Below are 21,530 nucleotides of genomic sequence, written 5' to 3' on the forward strand. Positions count from 1 at the left end.
GAGATGTAAATGTGTATATTTTATGATTTCTGTTGTGAATTATTACAACAAAGAATAAAAGATGTAAACAAATGTAAGTTTAATGTGAATTTATTCTTAAAATACTTCATTTCAAGAACATCTGAAATAATGATGACAGAAGAACAAAATATTTAACTATCAGAACAATCCGTATGGTCACCAATCGGTCAGTGAGGGTGGTTTATTTGTTACCTTGTAATGACAGGAATGAATCAACATTCACAATCCTTGAAATATATCCACAAGAAATGGTCAAAATGGAAGAATATTTACAATCTTTTAAAAAGATCACAGTTTCAATAATTTGATTAAGAAGAAATGTTACCAACCACTTTCAAACTAAATAAATCCTCAGTCTCAAAAATCCATCTTCCTTGCAGTTCTGTTATCGCTTAAACTTTGTCGTTCAGGAGGACAGACAACTTCATGTCGACATGAAGGTACTATGTACTAAGGTTGTGAGGGTGTATTCATCCGTGAGGTCACAGTTTGCCACAAATAGCTGCACATCTGTGGAATTTATCATAAAAAACTTGAGATCCTGCTCAAACTTTTTGAAACAAACTTTTGTTTTCTTCAAACCGCCAGATCTATTCACACAAAATACACCTGTTGTATTTTGAAAATATATTCCAAATATATGACATGTATTTTCTAACCATAACTATCTCTAATGAGGAAGGGATCTAAATTATTTAAAGCAACATTATGTAACTGTTCTACCTTAATCTAACTTCAAAATCATGTTGATGGTACAGTGTCTTGTAATGGGGTGAATGTTGTCTCCGCCCCCCATCACTTGTTTCTGCTCAATGTAACTTCAGTGAGAGGGTAGGATCACAGCGTTACAGACATGTTTACTTCAAGATAGTTCGCACATACATTACGTCTGACAAGTTGTTACAGACCTGGGATTTGTATTAATGACAGTGATGTTGCACTCAAAGAACTGTGGGGGGCGCCAAATCGCACAAAATGCCAATTTCTACATAATGTTGCTTTTAAGTACAGTAACTAGCTATCTTTTCTATAACACGGACTGTATTTAATACCACATCGGAGTAGAGGTAGTTATTATTGTATATTAAAAGTAATTTGAGATATATCTGTACGGGCACCATCATGTATTTCCTAAACATTCATTTTGCTTGCATCAAAAGACAAAACAAAAAATTAAACAAAACTCTACAGTGACTGAGGAATAGTAAGGAGGGGTGCTCTCTGGTATTGCGTCTCAGTTGAAAGTTGTCACTCTGTTCTCTGCCACAAAACACTCTTCTGTAGAGCTTGGGCTCTCCAGCTCGTGTTTGGAGAGATGCTGCACCACACACACACCGATACAGTCACCAAACACATTGGTGGTGGTCCTCAGACGATCTCTATCAACAAACACACAGGAAGTTCTGAGGTAAGGAACTTGACGTGACCACAACCAAAAACAAAGTTAAGAAGTCTAATGTGTGACAGCAAACAATCCAGCAAAATTGCATGATATGCAAATCTACAGCAGATTGTACAATGTTAGCAGCACGTGTGAAGACTCATCTTTTAAATCAGTTTGCTGAAGTCACGTGAACATGACTGGTTGCTCCCAGTATGCTCACAAACAAACAGACACACACTTACAGCATCCAGTCAACTGTGATGATGAACGAAATGCTTTCAAGGGGCAGTCCAACTGATGTCAACACTATCGCCATGGTTACAATGCCGCCCTGTGGGATTCCCGTGGCCCCGATAGCGGCCACTGTGGCTGTGATACTGGAATCACATACAACAAAAAGGGTTTTGTTTATAAATGGGACAAAAAAAAATGTAAGCAACCTAAAAATGACACAAATGAATGAAAGTGAATTAAATGAACTATGAAAAACCACTTACCCAGAGACTAATACTTAAAGGTTCCATATTATGTTCATTTTCAGTTCACACGGTTATTTTGGCTGTCTATTAGAACATTTTTACATGCCTTAATGTCAATAAAACACATTATTTTACTTATACTGGTCATTGCTGCAGTACCGCTTGAGGGCCTGTCTCTTTAAGGCATCTTGAAAAGTCCCACTACATATTATTAGTTGTTTCCTTGCCAAGATTTAGTTGTAAAGATTGATAACACTTTTATGTAGGGGCTGCGACAACCAGCACAAAGTTAGCTTAGTTTAGCAGCCAGGTGAATATGTGATCATTTTTTTATTAGTATTATTTTCAGCAGTTGGAACTGATTCTTTGACCTTTAGCATGAAGCTTTAGGGCCCTGTCACACCAAACCGAAACCAAAGAACTATTGGCAAAGAAAGCCAACTGTAGCGTTGCCTCACTTCGCCTGTGTCTCAGCCAAAAAGCTGCACATTAACACACAACGACTACAGCTAACGGCCAACTAGCTTGTATGTCCTGCATGTGAGGAGGTAACTCTATACCAGGTGACAGTAGTCTGTGTTTGTCATTCATTAAGTGAAACAGTAACGATAAAGCGACGTTTGCCTATCATTTTCACACCACTCTCACTCACTCTATAGCAACTTCTAATCAAGCATTTTCGTAAATTTTTCCGATTCTCTTCTCATGCACTGATTTGCTTAGCTGAACAGCCAATCAGAGTGACATCTCTTGAAGATTCTACTTGCTAAATCAGCTGGAAAGCTTTAAAACGTTTTTTAGATCCTCTACTTTCTGATGTTTATGTAGTTTTTAAAGATGTAGCATTAGAACATGTGTACAGTCTGCATTTCATCATACCTAATGATGATGATTTGACCCAGATTGAGCTCCATATTATGAACTTGGGCGATGAATATGGAAGCTACTGCCTCGTAAAGCGCTGTGCCGTCCATGGTCATCGTGGCCCCTACAGGCACCATGAAGCGTGTAATCCGTTTGTCCATGTTTAGATTTCGCTCCAGACAGCGTAAGGTGATGGGTATGGTCACAGAACTGGAATAAAAAAAATCACATTTATGTAATACAGACTATATTTTCTTAGGCCAGGTCCATCTTTACTTAAATGTGTGTACTGTAGCCTGTAAACAACAATGAAAGTGAAACCCACCTGGATGAGGTCCCAAAGGCAGTGGTGAGAGGCTCGAGTAGACCAACCACTAACTTGAAGGGGTTCTTGCGTGTGAAGATGATATAGATGAGGGGCAGGGTGAAGAAGCAGTGGATTAGTAGGCCAGTGATCACAGTCAGAGAATACATGGCAAGCTGCAGACCAATAACTCCAATGTCTTTCAGCTGCAAAATCTGTCCTCCAACCAAGAAGACAATCGCCACCGGGGAATACCTGTGGGATTCAGCAAAGGCAGCATATATTTCAAAGACTAATACATTTTGCTACTGTGTTGCAACACAGGGTCAACATGTTATAATCTACATTTTCATGTAGAAGCTTCTTGTTCTTACCAGATGACTATGCTGATAAGATGGATGACGGCTTTATTCAGGCAGTCAACAAAGTTCCTCACAGGTTTTCCCTCATTCTCCATATAGCCCAGGATGAGGCCAAAGGCGATGCAGAGGACCAATAAACCCAAAATATTGACCCCGTCCGAGGTGCCTGACATCGGAACCGTGTCATCTATAGGGGTCCCAGTAGTGCCGTTACAGGTCATGATAACAACCAATCATATTAAATAAAATTAATCGGTCACAGTCACATGAAGGGACACAGAAAGTCCTAGTGTACTCACTTGTCTGATTGATTTTGGAATAAACAGTTTTATACTGGAAAAAAAAGAAGAACTGTTAACAACTACCATAATGGAAAAAAAAACAAAAAAGGTTTCATGATTGTATCTTACATGATTGTGGCACTATTGCATTGTCAAATGCAGATTAACAAACTGAAAATATTAGCAGCTGACACTGTCAGGGATGCTAAAGAAACCATGACCGCTGCAGATCTCACCTGTCTGAAACAGGCAGCCACCAGATTCGGGGGAAACATGTTTCTGCAAAGCAAAAACATTGAGTAAGCTTTGATTGAATGCTGACATGTGATTGAGTGGATTGTTCCTTTTTGATAGAGAGACCTGATCAGATCCAGAAAGGCATCCACAGTCTGCACAGCCCTCACATGACCACCAGAGGACGGTGATGTGTCTCTGGGTGATTTCCCCGGCTGGATAAGAACAACTAGGATGATGCCTGTGGACACAGCCATGATGGTAGTCATTGTGTAATAGCAGAGAGCCCGAAGTCCAACTTTCCCATAAGACTTCCTGTCCACAGATGCCATGCCTGTGACAAAAAGAAGGCAACACTTTAACATAACTCCATGTATGTCGAATAGCAATGTCACAGTTTGGAGAAATTATATATTTAAAATAAAATATATAAAATTAGTTGTAAAATAATATGCATTAAACTGTTATATATGACAACTCTCTCAAAATAAAAAAAATACCACTAGAAATAGAAATATATAAAGATGCATGCCTCATAGTAAACTAGGACTACAGTGTAGATAACATTGAGTAATAGGGTTAAATAACAAAAATAAGCTTTAAGCGACAGTTGCCCCCAAAATTACAAAAACAAATATGTAGTGCTGTTTATCCATCTAGATTGTTTTGGTTTGAGTTGCTGCATTTTGGAGGTATGACCTATTTCATGTAGTGGCTAACTAACTAAGCTAACTAAGAAGACAGCTCAGCCTAGGAGGATGCCATTAAGGTTTACATTATGGGCGATATAGTTGTCAGGTACAGTTTGGTAGAAAGAAAATATGTTCTTCATAAAACCTGTACACAACAAGGTCTGTGGATTATCTCGATCAATTCCCCATCCTAAAACTCTGCAACTCACACCACAACAATCAAGATGGATAAATGGCACTAGAGGTAGGAAGAAAGATGTGCCATTAAATCTGCGATGGTTTAGGGCATTTTTCCCAACACATCAAACAATGCTAATCGTGTGCACAGTGGCATGTGTGGGATCTAACCTGAAATCACAGAGGTGGTGACGAGAGGAAGCACCAACATCTGTAGCATTTGCAAAAACATCTCTCCAGGAAAAGTGAAGTATTTTACATCTCTGGCTGTCATCTTACTGGACTGCAGAGCAAAACCCAGGCCAATCCCTCGCAGAAACACAGACAAAGGTCAACATATCACTGTGTCTATCAAATGTTAAACACGCTCTGTTTCATGCAGAGAAAATGACAAATGCAGTAAAATCAAAACAAAAAATACTGCAGGAATAATATCATTATGCTAACAAAAACAGGTGCAGTCTGTCTTCATTATGGCACCTGCAACTCAGTTAGAGTAATCCACTAAATGCAGAAAGAGACATACATGACAGACAGGACAACAGTATCAACCACAGCTTGTTAGGTACATTCCTGACGTACTGACTGCTGGCATGACATGAAACCTAACAACATGAGTTAGCATTCAAGAGCCATCATTAAAAAATGCTGAGATTAAAAGATTAAAAGACGTACTGTGTCAGAGAAATCAATGAAAACAGCTGACAGTAGTTCATAAAGAGACTTACCGATGAAAATAGCAGCTGTCGTGAGAAGAACAAAAGCATTTCTCCTGAGAAAACCTTTAATATTACATTTATTCTGGTGTAAAGACTCCAAACTCGAGGACTCTGAAGGCTCCTGGCATGTCTCGGTATTGTGGACATCTGCAATGTCCACTGTGCTTAGCTTATACAAACCATTAGAGGTGAGATGCATCTCCTTCATGCTTCATGCAATGTCACAATATAAACTGCAAGAGAAGACAGAAAGGACATTTATCCTCTCGATAGGGCATTACAAAATATGCCTTTTTATGACAACTATCCAAAGTAGTGTAAAATCTTGAAAAGGGAGGAAAAGAACAGAATTTACTGTATTTAGTGAAATAAGGTACAATGGTACACTCTATTCAACATGAAAATGGTTAGAAAGTAAAACAAATGAAGCGAGCCTACAGAAAAGAAATCCCCTTTTCATTTCCTATCAGCCCCAGTGAAGAAATCATTGAATCAAACCTTTTAAAGACTGGAAAGGTCCAGATGATTCCCTCTTGCCACAAGTCTGGGTTTTGTGTAAGCTCAACACTAATATTCTTCTTTGAACCTATTTTCTATTCCTCCCATTCCCTCGAGCCACAAGTTTGTCTAACAGGAAGCACTGGATATTTCATGTTAAAGAAAGCACACATTTGGAAGTAGCACTGCTGTTTGACTTCTGGCCATGGTTCAACTTTTCAGGAGGAAAAGTATGCTAACAAACATGACTTTGTAAGTCATATCCTTGTTAGAGAGTTGACTCAGGAATATAAACCCTCCAGGCAGGGAGCAAACAAAGGTGGAGGCTGCTGGAGGAGAGGAATCTTGCAAAACAGCAGCAAAGCACACATCGACTTAATTCTCTTTATTCTAAATGTACTGTAAGCCTTTAAAGGTATATCAGGTGCGTCAGTTAGGTGTGCAGGATGGGGTAGGATAGCTGCGAGCTGACACAGCAAATGACATAACTGATTCCAGTACTTATAAAGGCACATTTTTAGAGGCCTGAAGAGGTGAAAGTATCTGATGTTTCCAACCATATCGCCAACCCCTGGACTACGATTAAGTCGCCAACATTTTTAAAACTCTTGCTTCCTACAAAATCTGAGCATGGCTTTCTTAAGAGCATGGCTTTCTTAAGGTTTGGGAAAGGTTGTCGTCATGGAAAAATTGTGGGTAAAGTTTTGTTCGGGTTAGGCAACTAAAACACTCAGTTAACATTGGGGCAAGATTGTGTTTGCTGTAAATAAAATGGCAAAGATTAATTGCAGAAGAGGAAAGTTGGACTATGTCGACCTCCACTCCATGATTTTCTGCTTTCTGAACATTTGAAGCACCAACAGGTGAAGTGAATGACATTGATCATCTCGTTACAATGCAATGCTGTTCGGGAAACCCAGAGTCCTGTTTACTTGACAAACACTTCTGCAGATCAAGTACATCCCTCCAAGGCAATGACAGCCCCTAATGACATCGTCCCCCACAGCAGGACAATCAGCTTACACATCGCAATAAATGCTCATGGATGGCCAAAGGAACGTGATGAGGAGCTTAAGATGTCAACCTGGCCTTCAAATTCCTCAGATTCCAATACGATCGAGCATCTTTGGGACGTACCGGAACAAGTCTAATCCATGGAGGGCCAACCGTGGATCGGCCTTGGCTCTGATTCATTGAGACATGGAAACAGGCCCTCTGGTGGCGGATCCTTTGAGTCCTGTGGGTTGTGAAGTGGGGCCTCCATGGATCTATGCCTGACTGGGCTGGGATCTGGGGAATATGTAGATCAGGCCTTGTGCTCTTTGTCATGTTTCTGGGATATTCCTGATCAGTTTTTGCTGTGTGGCGGGGCACACTGTCCCGCTTAAGTCACTGCAATTAGAGAATGCTGTTACAATGAGGGGGTGTACTTGGTGTGAAACAGTGTTTGGTGCATTTTCAAATGGTGTCCACATGAATGCCAACACCCAGCAGGGTTTCCCAGCACAACATTGCACTGTAGTGGTTATTCACTTCACCTGTTAGTCCTCTTAATGCTGTGGCTGATTGCTATATACAGTATGTTACTCCCTGCATTAGTACTTTGGACATAAATCATGAGATAAGCATTTGTCCAATATAGAAATAATTCCTTTATGCTGGAAGACACATTTCAAGAGGAAAAAAAGTTATGTTGTGTCACAGGAGTGTTACATTTTTAGTGTCCCCCAGTGGGTCCCAACTGACAGAGAGCGCCCTGACTACTCTATGTGGGATTTTACATAAATCCTTTTTTTTTTTGTCACTTAAACCACTAATTGTTCTACTTAATGTCTGTTATTCTAAATTATGATAGCAGGATAAAAGGCAATGTTTGATTTGATGCTTTCCCCTACATTTTCAAGTTTAGTTTAGCTCAGCAATGTAACACCTGAACTAAAAGTGAAACTGAAAATGTATTCAATAACCAGATAAATAGCCCATAATCTAGTTCTCAGCTGAAACAAAACGTGTCTCGCATCAAAAAGTCTATTTGCCGGCTACAAAACCCTGTCTCTAAAGAGTGTAACCTGAGCGGTGACCGAGGCGTTGGCCATAGAGTGGCACTAAAGGGGGTTGATACCACTTGGCATGATGCTGGACGACAGCCCTTATTCATTGTCAGAGGGGCTGCTATTCACAATGGAGAAAACGATGAAATGCTGCCATTATAATGGGGACCAAAGGGCCCTGTGGCAGCCCGACACCTGATCTCCTCTTTGGCTCTGGCTTCCTTTTGTCCCAGTATTTCATATCTGACATATCCACACACCCTAAAAAAGCCGTGGATATTGGAGCAGCGATGGACCTGAGGCTTGGTGTTTGCGTGCTCAGACATGGGGAATAAACAGACCATCTTTTCGGCACAGCAGCTAGACGCCTATCAGGTTGGTGTCAATCCTGTTTCTGTTTGAATGAGACGATTAGCCTCAGTCACTCTAATGGTGCTTCTCTTATCAATACTAGCTACCGGCATCTGTAAACAAGATTAACACACTTGTCAGACTAATTTGCATTTTTTTGTTTGATAACAAATTCCAGAGTCGTGTGCTGCACCTCTTCTATTTTTTTTTTGTCTTTGTCTTTGTCAGTCAATTCTTCAAGATATTAACAGGATGCATTAAGTTAAAGGTGCACTATGTAATTTTGGGGGAGACATTTCAATAAGATGAGAGAGATCTTCCTTGACTGATATTTTAATGCCTAAAAAACTAAATAAACAAACTCTTGTTGTTTTCATGACTGAATAAACTGAATAAACACAATTTCACACTGTTTTACTGTTTATATGTGGCAGACCCTGCCACCTTTCTTACTTCAGACAGTGTTCTGGGGACCTTATTTTCCTCTGAGAACAGCTGGTTTATTCAGTTATGGAAAAAATAAATATTTATGAGTTCGTATTATTACCTCATTAATATTGTAAATATTAAAAATCTGAGTTTGAATTTCTTCTCCAAAACTACATTGTGCTCATATTTTTAATCAAGCATTCAATTCTTACATATTGCACCTTTAACTATAAACCAATAATACAACAACATAATACTGCCATGGATAACTTTGCATAATCACTTATTTCTGATATTTATACATTTTGTTGCCAATACATCTGTACTTTTTCTTGAGTAAAATGTTAAATGCATGACTTTTAATCCTACTGGAGTATTTTTATAGTGCGGTATTGCAATTATTACTTAAGTAAATTCTTCTTCCACCACCGCATCAAACAATTAAGTGCAGGTTCCACTTATTTCTGTTTGAGTGTAAGCATGTAAGAGAGTCATGTTCCTGGTTGTTTGTATTTATGTATGATGATGTGAATGTTCTGAGAAATATGCTTTACTTTGTAAGTTTTAACAGTGTGCATGACTTTGTGATTAACTTTTATCTCAGGCAGTCCTTATACATGTGCTCTAATGTGTTTTTTAAGTGCTATGTCTGGTCTGATGCAGCAGTTCCCCCACCTGAGACAATAAACTAACCTCAAGCTTAAGCTTGATTTAGCAGCAGCAGACTGTTTGAACAGCTATATTTCAATATTTGTTGCAATAACTCCACTTTCCTGCCATGATCTGATTGTATTTGCAGGACTGCACGTATTTTACAAGAAAAGAAATTCTGAGGTGAGCAATGTAACACTGATATCAAAACCGTACCATATTTTAACATATGTTGGAATCACTGGTGTAAAACAATTTCTGTTCTGCACGATAATATACTGTAACTCTAAACTACAGTATCATTACACCTGTGCTACTGTGGGGCTGGCTACCATTGAGATCACATGGTGTTTAAAATCTTTCTTTTTGAACTTTACTGCACTGAAACTTTCAGCGTTTTCACCGTTGAGCGCAATAGAGAAAAATAGCTTGCAGCTTAACAGGAGCTCTCTAAATGAACTTTCCTTAACTACCAAATGCCAATATAAAACACACAACTACATAACATAGACGATATCTTGTAATTTAATAGTAAAGTAAATTTTTTAAACCTTTCTCTAGGCTCTTCTACCGCTATCGGGATTTGGCACCGCAGCTCGTTCCTCTTGACTACACCAACCACCCAGATGTGAAGTTACCATATGAGCTGATTGGCAGCATGCCAGAACTGAAGGTAGACCCACTGGTCCACACACACCCGGCAGACCCGCTCTCTCCCTGTGTTCCCAATCCATAATTAATGGCCAACTAATCGACAGAATTCTTTGAAAGGTTATACGTTACCCGACTCCTTTAAACTTGAAGAATGCTGGTGAGTCTCTCGGGGCACACTTGTTGGAAATGAGTCAATTATATGCCTCTTTACACAATGACAGCAAGGTAAGCATGTGTGTGAACATGCTAGTCACTGACATGTCCTGAGAAAGAGAGAGCGAGGCTGTAAAGATTATACTTTCCCTTGTGGTACTTAATCAGTCTAAATAATATTTTCTGTAGCTCACTTGAATTCTCATTAATAAACAAAAATCAGACTAGAACATGAGATATAAACCAAACACAAACACACATTCGTGGAGCAGATGATGAACTGCACTAAATTGTTTACAGAAGTTTCGATCAGACTGTTATGGACAAACTGGTGTCTTCTCTGTCCAGGACAACCCGTTTCGTCAGAGGATCGCTGAGGTTTTCTCCGAGGACGGTGAGGGGAACATGACACTGGACGACTTCCTGGACATGTTTTCAGTCCTGAGTGAGATGGCTCCGCGTGACCTCAAGGCCTACTACGCTTTCAAAATTTACGGTAAAATATTCAAAGGAATGGTACAATTAAAAAAAAAAGTTTTCCTTGTGTTTTATGTAGCTTTGTTTCAAGTCAGTTCAAGTCAAGTCAATTTAATTTAGCTTTATAGCGCCATACACAATTAAAGTTATCTCATTACACTTTTAATTGGAGCAGGTCAGAGACAGAGACCCAACTTTCTCCAATGAGCAAGTACTACAAGAAAAGGCTGCCTTTTAACAGGCAGAAACATCAGAGCAGACCCAGACTTAAGGTGGGGGGCCATCTGCCTTGATTAGTTGGGTTGAGAGAAGGAGAAAGATTGCTGCTTTGTTGTTGTTGCTTGGAGTCCCACACACCCAACTGTTGTGTATGAAGCAAAATTAACATATTTTTTTCTTTTAAATACCCTCTTGCTTTTGTTCACACCTCATTAAAACCCAACATGTGGAAAAGAATTGAAGTGGTACCTCTTCCCTCTGCCACAAACTGAGCTTGGACATTTGGTGAAGGTGACAAAATACAGAAATGAGCACAAAACATTGATATTTTACCCTTTGTAAAAACTTCAATAACAGAAATCCAAACAGACTTATTTAGAATTTGGTCAGGGTGAAGCTGATGTGTACAAAGTGTGGTCAACAACTATCATAGATATATCGTGTAGCTCATACATTTTCATGTGAATGTTCATTTTCAACAGATAATGTATGGTTTTCTGTGAAGGAATTACGTAGACAATAGTATTTCACTATGTATAGCCCAATCAGAAAAGATTGCATCATGTAACCACCTTAATCGGAAGAGTCTGATCCAATCCAGCCTGATCTGAATGAATTGGGTGTAAACTTCTGATTATCCATTCAATAGGAAACTAATAGCAGCTTATAATCATGTAAATGCTTAATCCGATCATTTCTCTCTGGTTGCAATAAATATATTCACTTTTATGTTCACCTCAACTGGGGCTAACATTAGGTGAAATTGCTTCCTGGAGGGACAGAAACATGGTGACAGCAAAACAGAGCTGGTCTGTGGCCGATGGAACTTTTTTTGTTGTAGATCTTAAAAGATTTGCATATTGTTGAACACCTCAGTGGTCGAAGGGCTCGAAATGAGTTGTTCGAACAAGATGATCCAAGGGGTATTCTACCAAACCGAGAAATATTGTTCCCAGCACACAATATCCGTCCATCTTGAGAATTCTTGAAAAATAACTTCTTCTTCTCCTTCTTCTTCTCCTGTTATATTTCTGGCTGATTAGATGCTTCACAGCGTGCAGAACCACTTTGCACGTCAAGTTGCATTCTGATCAAATGCTTTTGGCAGTGTGAACACAGGTGTTGTAGGATCACTATATTTAGCATCCATGTAAACAGTAAAGTTGAAATCTCTCATCTGTGATTTAAGTCTTTTTGCCTATGTAACCACCGCTATGTAACGTTAAGCAGGGCCTTAACTGTAACTGAAGAGCTAATATTTACCCATGTAAATTAAGCTCAAGATCATCTTTTTTAATTTTAACATAGTACATGCTTGTGAAAAGGGAGCGGGGTGAAGGGTTAGGAGCTGTAAGCATGACGGATGGTGCATAGGATGTTATAAATGATTAAGCAGCCCATTATAGAGGCAAAGAGCTTGTCAAAGCCCAGTTTGTGCTCAGCACCGGGGGTCCCCCCTAATTAACAAACGCTGACAGATGAAGAAGTTACATACACATGACCATGGTCGTGGGTCAAGGAAACTTTCATTTATTATTCAGACCAATAGAGGAGAAAAAACAAGGAAAGTGACACACAACAAAAGCAAAGTGTGTTATGAGAAAGACTTATGAGGATGCCTGAAGTGAACTCTCTAACAAAGGACTGAGCGTGTTGGTTGAATATGTAAGGCTAAGCAGATATGTTTAATCAATGCTTTAAAGGTGCATTATGTAATAATTGGCCTCCTGTTGAATGGATTACTCAAACAAAAGACAAATATGGGGCTGCCTGTCACTACAGTAGCCGCTAACTGCTGCTAACTCTAGCTGCCAGCTAATTAGCTCAGGTAGCCATGCAGCTAGTGGCCCAGACTAGGAGTTTGGGGAACCAGGGGATTGTTGGTGTTTACACCACCAGCACAGGAGCTTTGGATCAGGACGGGACAGGGCTAGCCAGTTAGCATGCAAACTTAGGTGGATATCTCTGTTACACAAAACATAAACATCATGGCTGTTATTCACACCTTGTTGGTAATTTAAGGCTGTTTTTCTTCAAGATTTCAACAATGACGACTTCATCTGCAAGTCAGACCTGGAGAAGACGCTGAACAAACTGACCCGTAACGAGCTGACAGAAGACGAGGTGAGGATGGTGTGTGAGAAGGTGATAGACGAGGCAGACCTGGACAACGACGGGCGTCTGTCACTGGAGGACTTCCAGCACATGATTGTTCGAGCTCCAGAGTTCCTCAGGTAGGCCAATGTGAGCCATAAAGGGTAATTCCATGTTAATACAAAAGAAAGCATTTATTGTAGATTTGTTATTTAATATAATGTGCATTTACCTACTTTGTCTACCCTGACTCCTAACGAGGAACTTAAACAAATCTCATTTCTGTTCACAGCACCTTCCACATAAGGATATAAAGAAGCGAAGCAATCACGTGTACATAACGGACTTATTTTGATGAAGAATGTCTGGAAAGTGGAGGGATCTTGACATCTCAACACAAATGATTATCTTGTGAATGCCTACTGTAGATTTTTGCTTTTTGTGTTTTATTTTGTAAAAGATTTGTAACCAAAAACATTCTGATCTTCATCACAGATCATCAGACTTTGATACTTTGCATCCAGAGTAAATTCTGAGTAACTATTAATCTTCTCGTCTTTCATGGGAGCATGACTGTACTTGTATTTGCTTGACCTGTACCAACACACCGAGCCCACATCCGATTTCCTTTTTATAATTGCAAATGCAGAAATAACACCGGTCATGGTGTGACTTCAGGTCTGTCATCAGGTGATGGCATCAACCAATCCATCAAGACAAGGCTCATTAGCTATGACCATCAACAGTAGATTTGTGTCTTGTATCTGAAGGGGTTCAGTTACATCGGACTATAAAAGAAACACATGCCAGAATATTCCAGTGGCTCAAAGTGAGCCAATCAAAGGAGAGCCATTTGTCATGAAAGCAGTCAAACTCCATTGTGAGAGCACGGGGTCAACTGACAGTGTAGTTTCCTCTGACAGCCGGGCAATAAACACAGTGAACGTTACATTTTATAATCTCGTTTTATTAAATCAAAAAGTACACATATCTACAAATTGTAGATACATTTTCATATTGGGTTTAGAAAGTACAGTACAATTTAAGTAGATCTCTTTTTTCAATGTGATATTTACAATGTTTTTTTTCACCTTTTTTTTTCAAAACGTATTCTATTACTCTCCCTGTGTACTTCACAATCGCTGGAATGAAAATATGGCTGTAAAAAGGGATGTACAGTATATTATGATGTGATAGGAGTCTTAAGAAAAAGGATATGATTTAAAAACAAAATCAAAGAGGGAGTATCATTTCAGTTGAAAATGATACAGCTCAAGTCCTGCAAACATCTGCTCCCTATGTTCCTGTTTAAGACTTAAAGCTACAGAATCACTCGAATGAGACAACAGCTACCTCCACATTTCAACGCCCAGACTCTTCCTGCTTCATCTGCCATCGTGCTTAAGATTTGCTCGCACTGATGCAGCCATTTCTACAAAACAGAGCGTGTCCTGTTTTTGGCTCAGTGAATGACAAAACAAAAAACAAACAAAAAAACCCATACATTCAACTGTACAGGTCTACATGTCTGAAAATTGTGTTACACACATATGCACAGGTCCAAGATTCACAATGCATAGCTCACCTATGACAGAACTGAGTATTAGCGGTTAAGACAAATGGCCATGGTCGTCATGAGGTCCCAAATTATTTGATATTAAAACAAAAAATAAAAAGGTGCAGGCAAGCAAAAGCAGATCCTCCCTCGATATTGTGCATACAGGAGTTTGATTTTCAGACGAGTAACAAATGAAGGAAGGAAACGTGAGGAACAATGGAAACAGACTCAACATCAATGTTAAATAGTTGGTACACGTTTGGATCGCACAAGTCTAGTTCACTGTGGCTCGAGCTCTTAATAAAATACTGGATAGAATTTGAGTTCAGGTGGTCACCTATAATGCATACTGTGCCTGTGGTGCCACCTAGCTGGCAAACTGAAGTCCCACAATCAAACACACACAAGTGAAAATGTACAATACTAATGGGAACCAGCTTTAAGCTTGGGTCAGGCCAGCGCTCATGTAATAAGCCAAGAAAACATCACTTTTAAACTAGAATTTGGCAGGGCAGTAGCATAGAAACAGGCTTGCAAATTATTTTTTTTCCTTTTTATAAATATATAGATAGCTGTTGAAGTACATTAGGGCAATGTTTTTCAGTGAACACTGAACAGTGGGTCACTAGCAGTGAAAAAGCAAAGGAGATCACAAGTAGGTGTAATAAAATTTAGGAATTATGCCCATTATACTACCAAGACTCAATAGATCAAAACAGTTGTAACTAAGTAATTGTATTGCAAATCTATCACTTGGCACAGACTACACACAAAACACGAGTTACTGGTAAAGTGCAAGGAGAGCTGCGCGGATAGCAGGAGAAGGGACTTACAGTGTGAAACTTTAGGATAAGTGATTTTAATTGGTCGAATAACTGAAGACGTCATTTAGCTTCACTGTGAATCAGAGCTGCTACAAAACTTTCAAGTCAAATTAAAGGCAACGCTTAAAAGTCATCTTATTTAGAGTTGAAACAATTAGTCAACTGAGAGAAAATAAATTGTTGAGTATTTTGATATTTGATTAATAGTTTTAAGTCGATTTTCAAGCAAGAATGTCAAACATTTACTGAAGTATTTACTGCCTTCCTGCAATCTTGATGTATTTTGGACCTTTGATCAGACAAAACACAACATCTGAAGATGTCACTTCAAGCTTTAGGAAACTTTTAGAAGCATTTTTTAGATTAATCAAGAAAATAAGAGGCAGAATAACCGAAAATATGAGGAATGATTAAATGTCATTCTAATCGTATTACACTGTACTGAACTGTGAAGGATTATTTAAATTATACAGCCTGCATATCTTGATATTGTCCTAAATTGTGTACTTAGAGTGGGTAACAATGCAGTGTTAGCACATTGCACTCAAACATTTTGTATGTACAACTCATTGTTGCTGGTCACTACACCAGAGAAAGTCTAAGCAGAAATGTCAGCTCACAAACGTTCTGATAATTTGACAGCAGAGCTTTATCTACAGAGGCAGAAATCTGGATTATATTTTTAGATTTTTTTGTTACCAAACTGTCTTCCAGGACCTGAAAGCTATTGCAGAAAGGTTAAATACAAATGTGGGTGGTGTGTAAGGATCTGAGCGAGATGAAACACGCATTTTTAGTCACATTAAATGATTGTCAAGGACTACACGCAAAACCTTTCAGTTGAATTCCTCTCTGATCCTTGACTGCTTTACTCGTGACAGGATTCTCAACTGCTGTAATGAAAATGAAAGCATGTGCAACTCTGTTTCACTAGAGTTTAAGCCTTTCAGTCTCTGGGTGACATTTATAACTTAAAAAGGGAAAGAGTACTGATAAAAATAGATCTAAATATCACATTTGTATTTGCAATCCCAAAACCTTGACATTAATTTAATGATTTCTCATCCTCGGTTGTGCTACCGGCTGTGTGAAATATAAGTGCGTATTACAAAGAGACTAACATCGGAAGTAAGAGCCTGTCTTTTGTGTGATAAGGAACATCTGGACAATGCTCCTGGTTGAGTCCTCGACCAGTCAAGCACTCTGACCCATGAAAACAAAAGATCTCCTTAAAATGGAAGAGATGCACCACTGGAAGCTTTCAGAAGAGGAAGAGAGGAGGAGGATTCCTCCGCTTACTTGGAATATAATGGTTTGTGTGTGGACTGGGAGGACAGGCCATAGGTGGGTATAAAGAGGGAAGGGGAAGGAAGTGCTAAGAGCAAGCACAGTCCATTTATGTCCAGCCAGCTGGCAGCCAGTGTCGAAGCAGGCCCTGGTCCTCAGAGGAGGGTACAGCGGAAGAAGCTGGTCTTTTTCTGAGGCTCGGAGATCTTCACTCCGTGACTGCTCCCCTGCGGCGTGTTGCCCTCCTGCGAACATAACAGAGGAACAAGTCACTACTCTGCCATGTAGAACTGTTGTCTCAGTGAATGCTCCCGAATGGATCAGCAGTCACAATGCAAAGATTTCTTCTTACCAACTTTGTGTCCATTTTTGATTTGATGTCTCTGGCGAGTGTCAAAAACGCCTGTGAACCAGATCAAATACACATGTTGTGATTCTTAAGGCATATGATCTCTTAAGCATATTATAATTCAAGGTAGAATTCCTACTTACATTTTCCACATTGATGTTGGCCTTTGCACTCGTCTCCATGAACTTTATCCCAAACTCTAATGCAAGCTGTAGGAAAAGGAGAAAATTGACACGTTTTCTTCATTAATCGTTAGCAAACATAATTATTTACCATCAAATATAATCTAATCACATGTTTTATTTTTCCAAATTCAACCAAACTCTTACCTTCTCCCCCCTGTCTTTGGACACCTGCCGCTTGTCATTGATGTCACACTTGTTGCCAAGGACCATCTTCTCAACATCAGAAGATGCATGCTGGATCAAGAGAAAAGTAAAAAGTTATTAAATAAAAACATACACTGCATGGTGTCATTTGGATATTTTAAGAGGTAGCAAGAAGGTAAAGGAGGGTCTATTCGAGCGAGTGAATACCTCTTCTATGTTCCTTATCCAGTTCTTGATATTCTCAAAAGACTTCTCGTTGGTGATGTCGTAGACGAGCATGATGCCCTGTAAAGAGAGGTAGATCAAATGTGTTAACAGTAATAACTCAGCTTAAGAGCCCTGGCCTCCTTCAAGAGTGGATTTATGTTACATGTGCCTTTCAAGATGTGAAGACACCCACCATAGCTCCTCTGTAGTAGGCTGTTGTGATTGTTCGGAAGCGCTCCTGACCAGCCGTATCCCTGAAAAACGCCAGAATTGTCACATTAATATATCTAAAACACTACATGTGAAATGCCTTTAAGATCAATATTTCAATAAAACATGTGGGAAAGTTTGCATCAATTTCTCAGGGCAGATCAGTGTGATAGGTGGGGGAACTTGGCTTTTCTTGTATTGAGTCCTCTCAAATGAATAAGAATTTGGTATATTGTAGGTAAGCAACTACACTATAGAGTGGAGCAAATTCCACTAAAATTAACATGTACATTCAATTTTACAAAAATTATGCAACTTTCAAGGTCCTGTGGTCTAGGGGTAGACTGATTATCAGCCCTGACCAATTATCGAGGCCAATATTTAGCATTCAGTGATTTTTCTGTCAGATTGCCGATAAAATACTCTATTTAATACGATAATTAAAAAATGTGTTACTTTGGCTCTGATGCAGCATCCCCTCACACATCGTCTCGCCCACAACACTATCTGATTGGTAAGACATCACTTTTAATAGCCTATGAATACTGAATAATCTGAGTTTCCAAAGTACCTAGTAACTAAATTATCAAATAAATGTAGTGGAGAGGTGAGTTTCATTCTTAATGCAAATGAATATCAGTGGCAAATATCTTTTTTTTAGTCTCTTTGATTTCTAATAATCAGTATCAGTTATGAAAATGCCCCATCGATCGACCCCTACTGTGGTCACCCTACATTTAGAAAGGAACCATAAATTACTTTGAGAAAAGTGTGTGCCATCCATAACTTATTAGCAAAATATTGATAAACACACTGCCATTATGTCACAAGCCCTGTAATAAAGGATTTAAGATAAACTTACCATATCTGTAACTTTATCTTCTTGCCGTCGAGCTCTATTGTCCTAATCTTGAAATCAATGCCTGCAGGGATAAAGAAGGATCATGCATGTCAATCATAACGTTAGCATGCTAGCTTAACATAACTGTCAAACATTGGCTGACAGTGTTTTGACACATCAAATGACACTCGTGGACTTTGAATAGGAAGCGACTCAGCTTCTTGTCACGTTAGTCGGCAGTAATGTGTGCATATGGGAACATCTGTGCTTTTATAATGGTTAAATTAATCAGCTATACGGCGCTTCATATCAGCCTTTCCGGTGTCTTACCAGGAAGTAGACGGGGCCTGGTGGCTAAAGTCAGAGCTATTTGGCTAACTGCTAAAGTTAGCTAGCAGGAGAGCCACCCGGCATGACTTTATAATACCGTTACCATACCAATAGTTCTGCTCGTGCATTAGCCTTACGCAAAACACACAGTTAGCAGTGTCCCCTCTGCCCTCTCCTATGAACGAGTTAATTATATTCATGACATCTGAAAGCACAACATTTTTATTAATGACAAACAGAAACTAACGTTACATCCAGCCGTCAACGTAGCATAAAACAGCATTCCAGCAAATAGCCTGCGCCGAGGAGACAGCCCATTGGCGTATTGTAAACAGACAGAAAGACACAGTTCACATCACAAAAAACGTACCTATAGTTGAGATAAAGGTTGAGTTGAAGGCGTCTTCTGAAAACCTGAAGAGAACACAGGTCTTCCCGACACCGGAGTCGCCGATTAACAGTAATTTAAACAAATAGTCGTATGTCTTCGCCATACTTGATATTATTGCGGAAATCCCGCCCGGCGAAGCAGTGATGTGAATGTGCAGAAATGACGCCCCCTGCTGGCCCGGAATCCACCTGCTGTTTATGCGTGACTGGGACCAGTGGGCGTTTACCCCTTCACTCACTGTAGTCTGCAGCGTTGGAAGTAACTAAGTACATTTACTCAAGAGGCCTAGTCAACCTCAGCACTTGGATATTTTCCTTTATTTCACTTTGTACTTTTCACTCCACTACATTTATCATGCAGCTATGATTGGGCTGCTAGTTGCTATGCAGATTTTATTTGCAAAACACATGTGAAATACAGAAAATATGGTGCATCCCAACATTAAAATGCTGCTTACACAATAATGCACACATATTACCTATACACTTATATAATATATACAAATAGACTGGCACTCAGTAGAGTGCATACCTCCACCGAGGCCCGTCTCTTTTCATTCAGTCAAGCTTAATACGATACTCGATAGCCCTGAATCACACCAAATTTTAAACTACCCGTAAGCCCACCAGAGCTAGCATCAAATTGTACTCACTCATAGATACCAACCACCTAAATACCCATGATTTTCTTCATTAATAGTTGACTATGCAATTTTACGCAGTATTAATTATGTGTATTTTCTCAATTGTTTTCATATTTATCATATTTTGTATTTATCAATATATTTTATTCCGCAGGGCAGAGATGCCTTGTAGAGAGCGGGGATTGAAACAAGGAGCTGGAACCAACAAATGTTTGACATTTGGGTTTGAAAAATGGCCTAAATGAATAGTTGATCAGCAAAGTTCTTTCGATCGTATAATCAATTAATCGTTGCAGGTCTAGTTCCATGTGCCCCTTTTTAACTTTGAGCACCTGCCCCGCTAAAGGTCTCTGCACGGCCCTGTCAAGTTAATGGGGTCTATTCAAGACAGAGACCCACCCTTCATCCAAGTTTCACTGAAATCTATTCGGTAGTTTTTGTGCAAGCCTGCTGACAAACCAACAAATGAATGAACGCAGGTGAAATCATAACGTAATTGGCGCAGGTAATAATGAAACTGAAAGGGGGCCATTTTGCATAATATGTACTTCTATCATCTTAGGATTAGCTGTGGAGATCAGTTCGTTCTCCTTTATGAAAAACTAAATCACATGGCCTTTCTCAGCAGATAGAGTTGCTCAGTTGTCTTGGCGGTGGTGTAGTTATCTAGCTACTATGGTTTAGTATTTATTACCTTTGCCCTTATGTGTTCACGAATGAATGAATGAATGAATGAATGATGAAAATGTCTCATTTAGCTAACAGAAAAACTGATGGCCAACATACTACTTTTTGAGAACATCATCTTTTAAGTTCCAGTTTATAGGATTTAGAGTGATCTATTGGCAGAAACAGAATATTATATTCAAAATCATGTTTTCAATAGTGTATAATCACCTGAAACTAATAAAAGTTGCTTTTTTGTTACATTACAATTAGCCTTTTAGTACAACAGAGGGAGTAGGTCCTCTTCTACAGTACCCCATGTTGCACTGCCACGTTTCTACAGTAGCCTAGAACAGACAAACCAAACACTGGCTCTAGAGAGGGCCTTTTGCACTTTTAGTGGCCAAAGTAGGTTCTTCTTTTTTTGCTTCGAAGGGATAGGTAAGGGGAGGGGTATTCAGCTAGTTACAATCTACAAATTCACTGCTAGATACCTCTAATTCCTACATACTGGACCTTTAACATTCACCCTATGTGGTTATATGTCGTTCAGTCAGTGACATTAGTCTTTGTGGGACAGAAGGGCCAGCAGCTCAGCAAGATCTCTACTTTCGTGTTTGAGGAATTCACTGTCTTAGCCGAGCAGAACAGAAAACACAGAGCATGTTAGCACATGAAGACTAGAGGGTGAGCTCATTCTGCTCCCTTGTGTTGCAACTCCCTGACGCACACACACAAACACATACGCAGATCTGAGGACAAACTCAGTCAACCAAACCCATAAAACTCACTTCATCAAAA

At 39.4% G+C, this 21,530-nt stretch overlaps 2 protein-coding genes and 1 pseudogene across 3 annotated transcripts; 1 reads left to right on the forward strand and 2 right to left on the reverse strand.

Annotated features, from left to right (window-relative positions):
• Nucleotides 1-1,255: 1,255 nt before the first annotated feature.
• Nucleotides 1,256-5,725, reverse strand: LOC141017040 (excitatory amino acid transporter 1-like; annotated as a pseudogene).
• Nucleotides 5,726-8,390: 2,665 nt separating this feature from the next.
• cib3 (calcium and integrin binding family member 3) lies at nucleotides 8,391-13,408 on the forward strand. 2 transcript variants are annotated; one of them, XM_073490705.1, is made up of 6 exons: nucleotides 8,391-8,441; nucleotides 9,646-9,680; nucleotides 10,059-10,170; nucleotides 10,653-10,800; nucleotides 13,039-13,234; nucleotides 13,387-13,408. In XM_073490705.1, exons 1-6 carry the CDS (start codon nucleotides 8,391-8,393, stop codon nucleotides 13,406-13,408), a joined length of 564 nt encoding a protein of 187 aa, XP_073346806.1. The 2 variants fall into 2 exon arrangements, with proteins under 2 accessions (XP_073346806.1, XP_073346807.1); XM_073490706.1 differs by lacking the exons at nucleotides 9,646-9,680; nucleotides 10,059-10,170.
• A 632-nt stretch (nucleotides 13,409-14,040) lies between these two features.
• On the reverse strand, nucleotides 14,041-19,562 carry LOC141016388 (ras-related protein Rab-8A-like). The gene is made up of 8 exons (XM_073490704.1): nucleotides 19,400-19,562; nucleotides 18,721-18,781; nucleotides 17,842-17,902; nucleotides 17,649-17,726; nucleotides 17,442-17,531; nucleotides 17,256-17,321; nucleotides 17,116-17,166; nucleotides 14,041-17,008 (listed from the first exon to the last, which is right to left on the reverse strand). The coding sequence occupies exons 1-8, from the start codon at nucleotides 19,521-19,523 to the stop codon at nucleotides 16,919-16,921; spliced, it is 621 nt and encodes a 206-aa protein (XP_073346805.1). The 5' UTR covers nucleotides 19,524-19,562; the 3' UTR covers nucleotides 14,041-16,918.
• Nucleotides 19,563-21,530: the final 1,968 nt, after the last annotated feature.

This window comes from Pagrus major, chromosome 21, assembly GCF_040436345.1.
Source record: "Pagrus major chromosome 21, Pma_NU_1.0".
Lineage (NCBI taxonomy): Eukaryota > Metazoa > Chordata > Actinopteri > Spariformes > Sparidae > Pagrus > Pagrus major.

Bases quoted from the DNA above. Each gene is read 5' to 3' on its own strand.
- LOC141016388 (XM_073490704.1), bottom strand. From the start codon at position 19,523: ATGGCGAAGACATACGACTATTTGTTTAAATTACTGTTAATCGGCGAC. The intron at 17,903-18,720 runs GTAAGTTTATCT...GGCGTTTTTCAG, and splicing joins AAGATAAAGTTACAGATATG to GGATACGGCTGGTCAGGAGC. The intron at 17,727-17,841 runs GTGGGTGTCTTC...CTCTCTTTACAG, and splicing joins CCTACTACAGAGGAGCTATG to GGCATCATGCTCGTCTACGA.
- cib3 (XM_073490705.1), top strand. From the start codon at position 8,391: ATGGGGAATAAACAGACCATCTTTTCGGCACAGCAGCTAGACGCCTAT. The intron at 8,442-9,645 runs GTTGGTGTCAAT...TTGTATTTGCAG, and splicing joins AGCAGCTAGACGCCTATCAG to GACTGCACGTATTTTACAAG. The intron at 10,801-13,038 runs GTAAAATATTCA...TTTTTCTTCAAG, and splicing joins CTACGCTTTCAAAATTTACG to ATTTCAACAATGACGACTTC.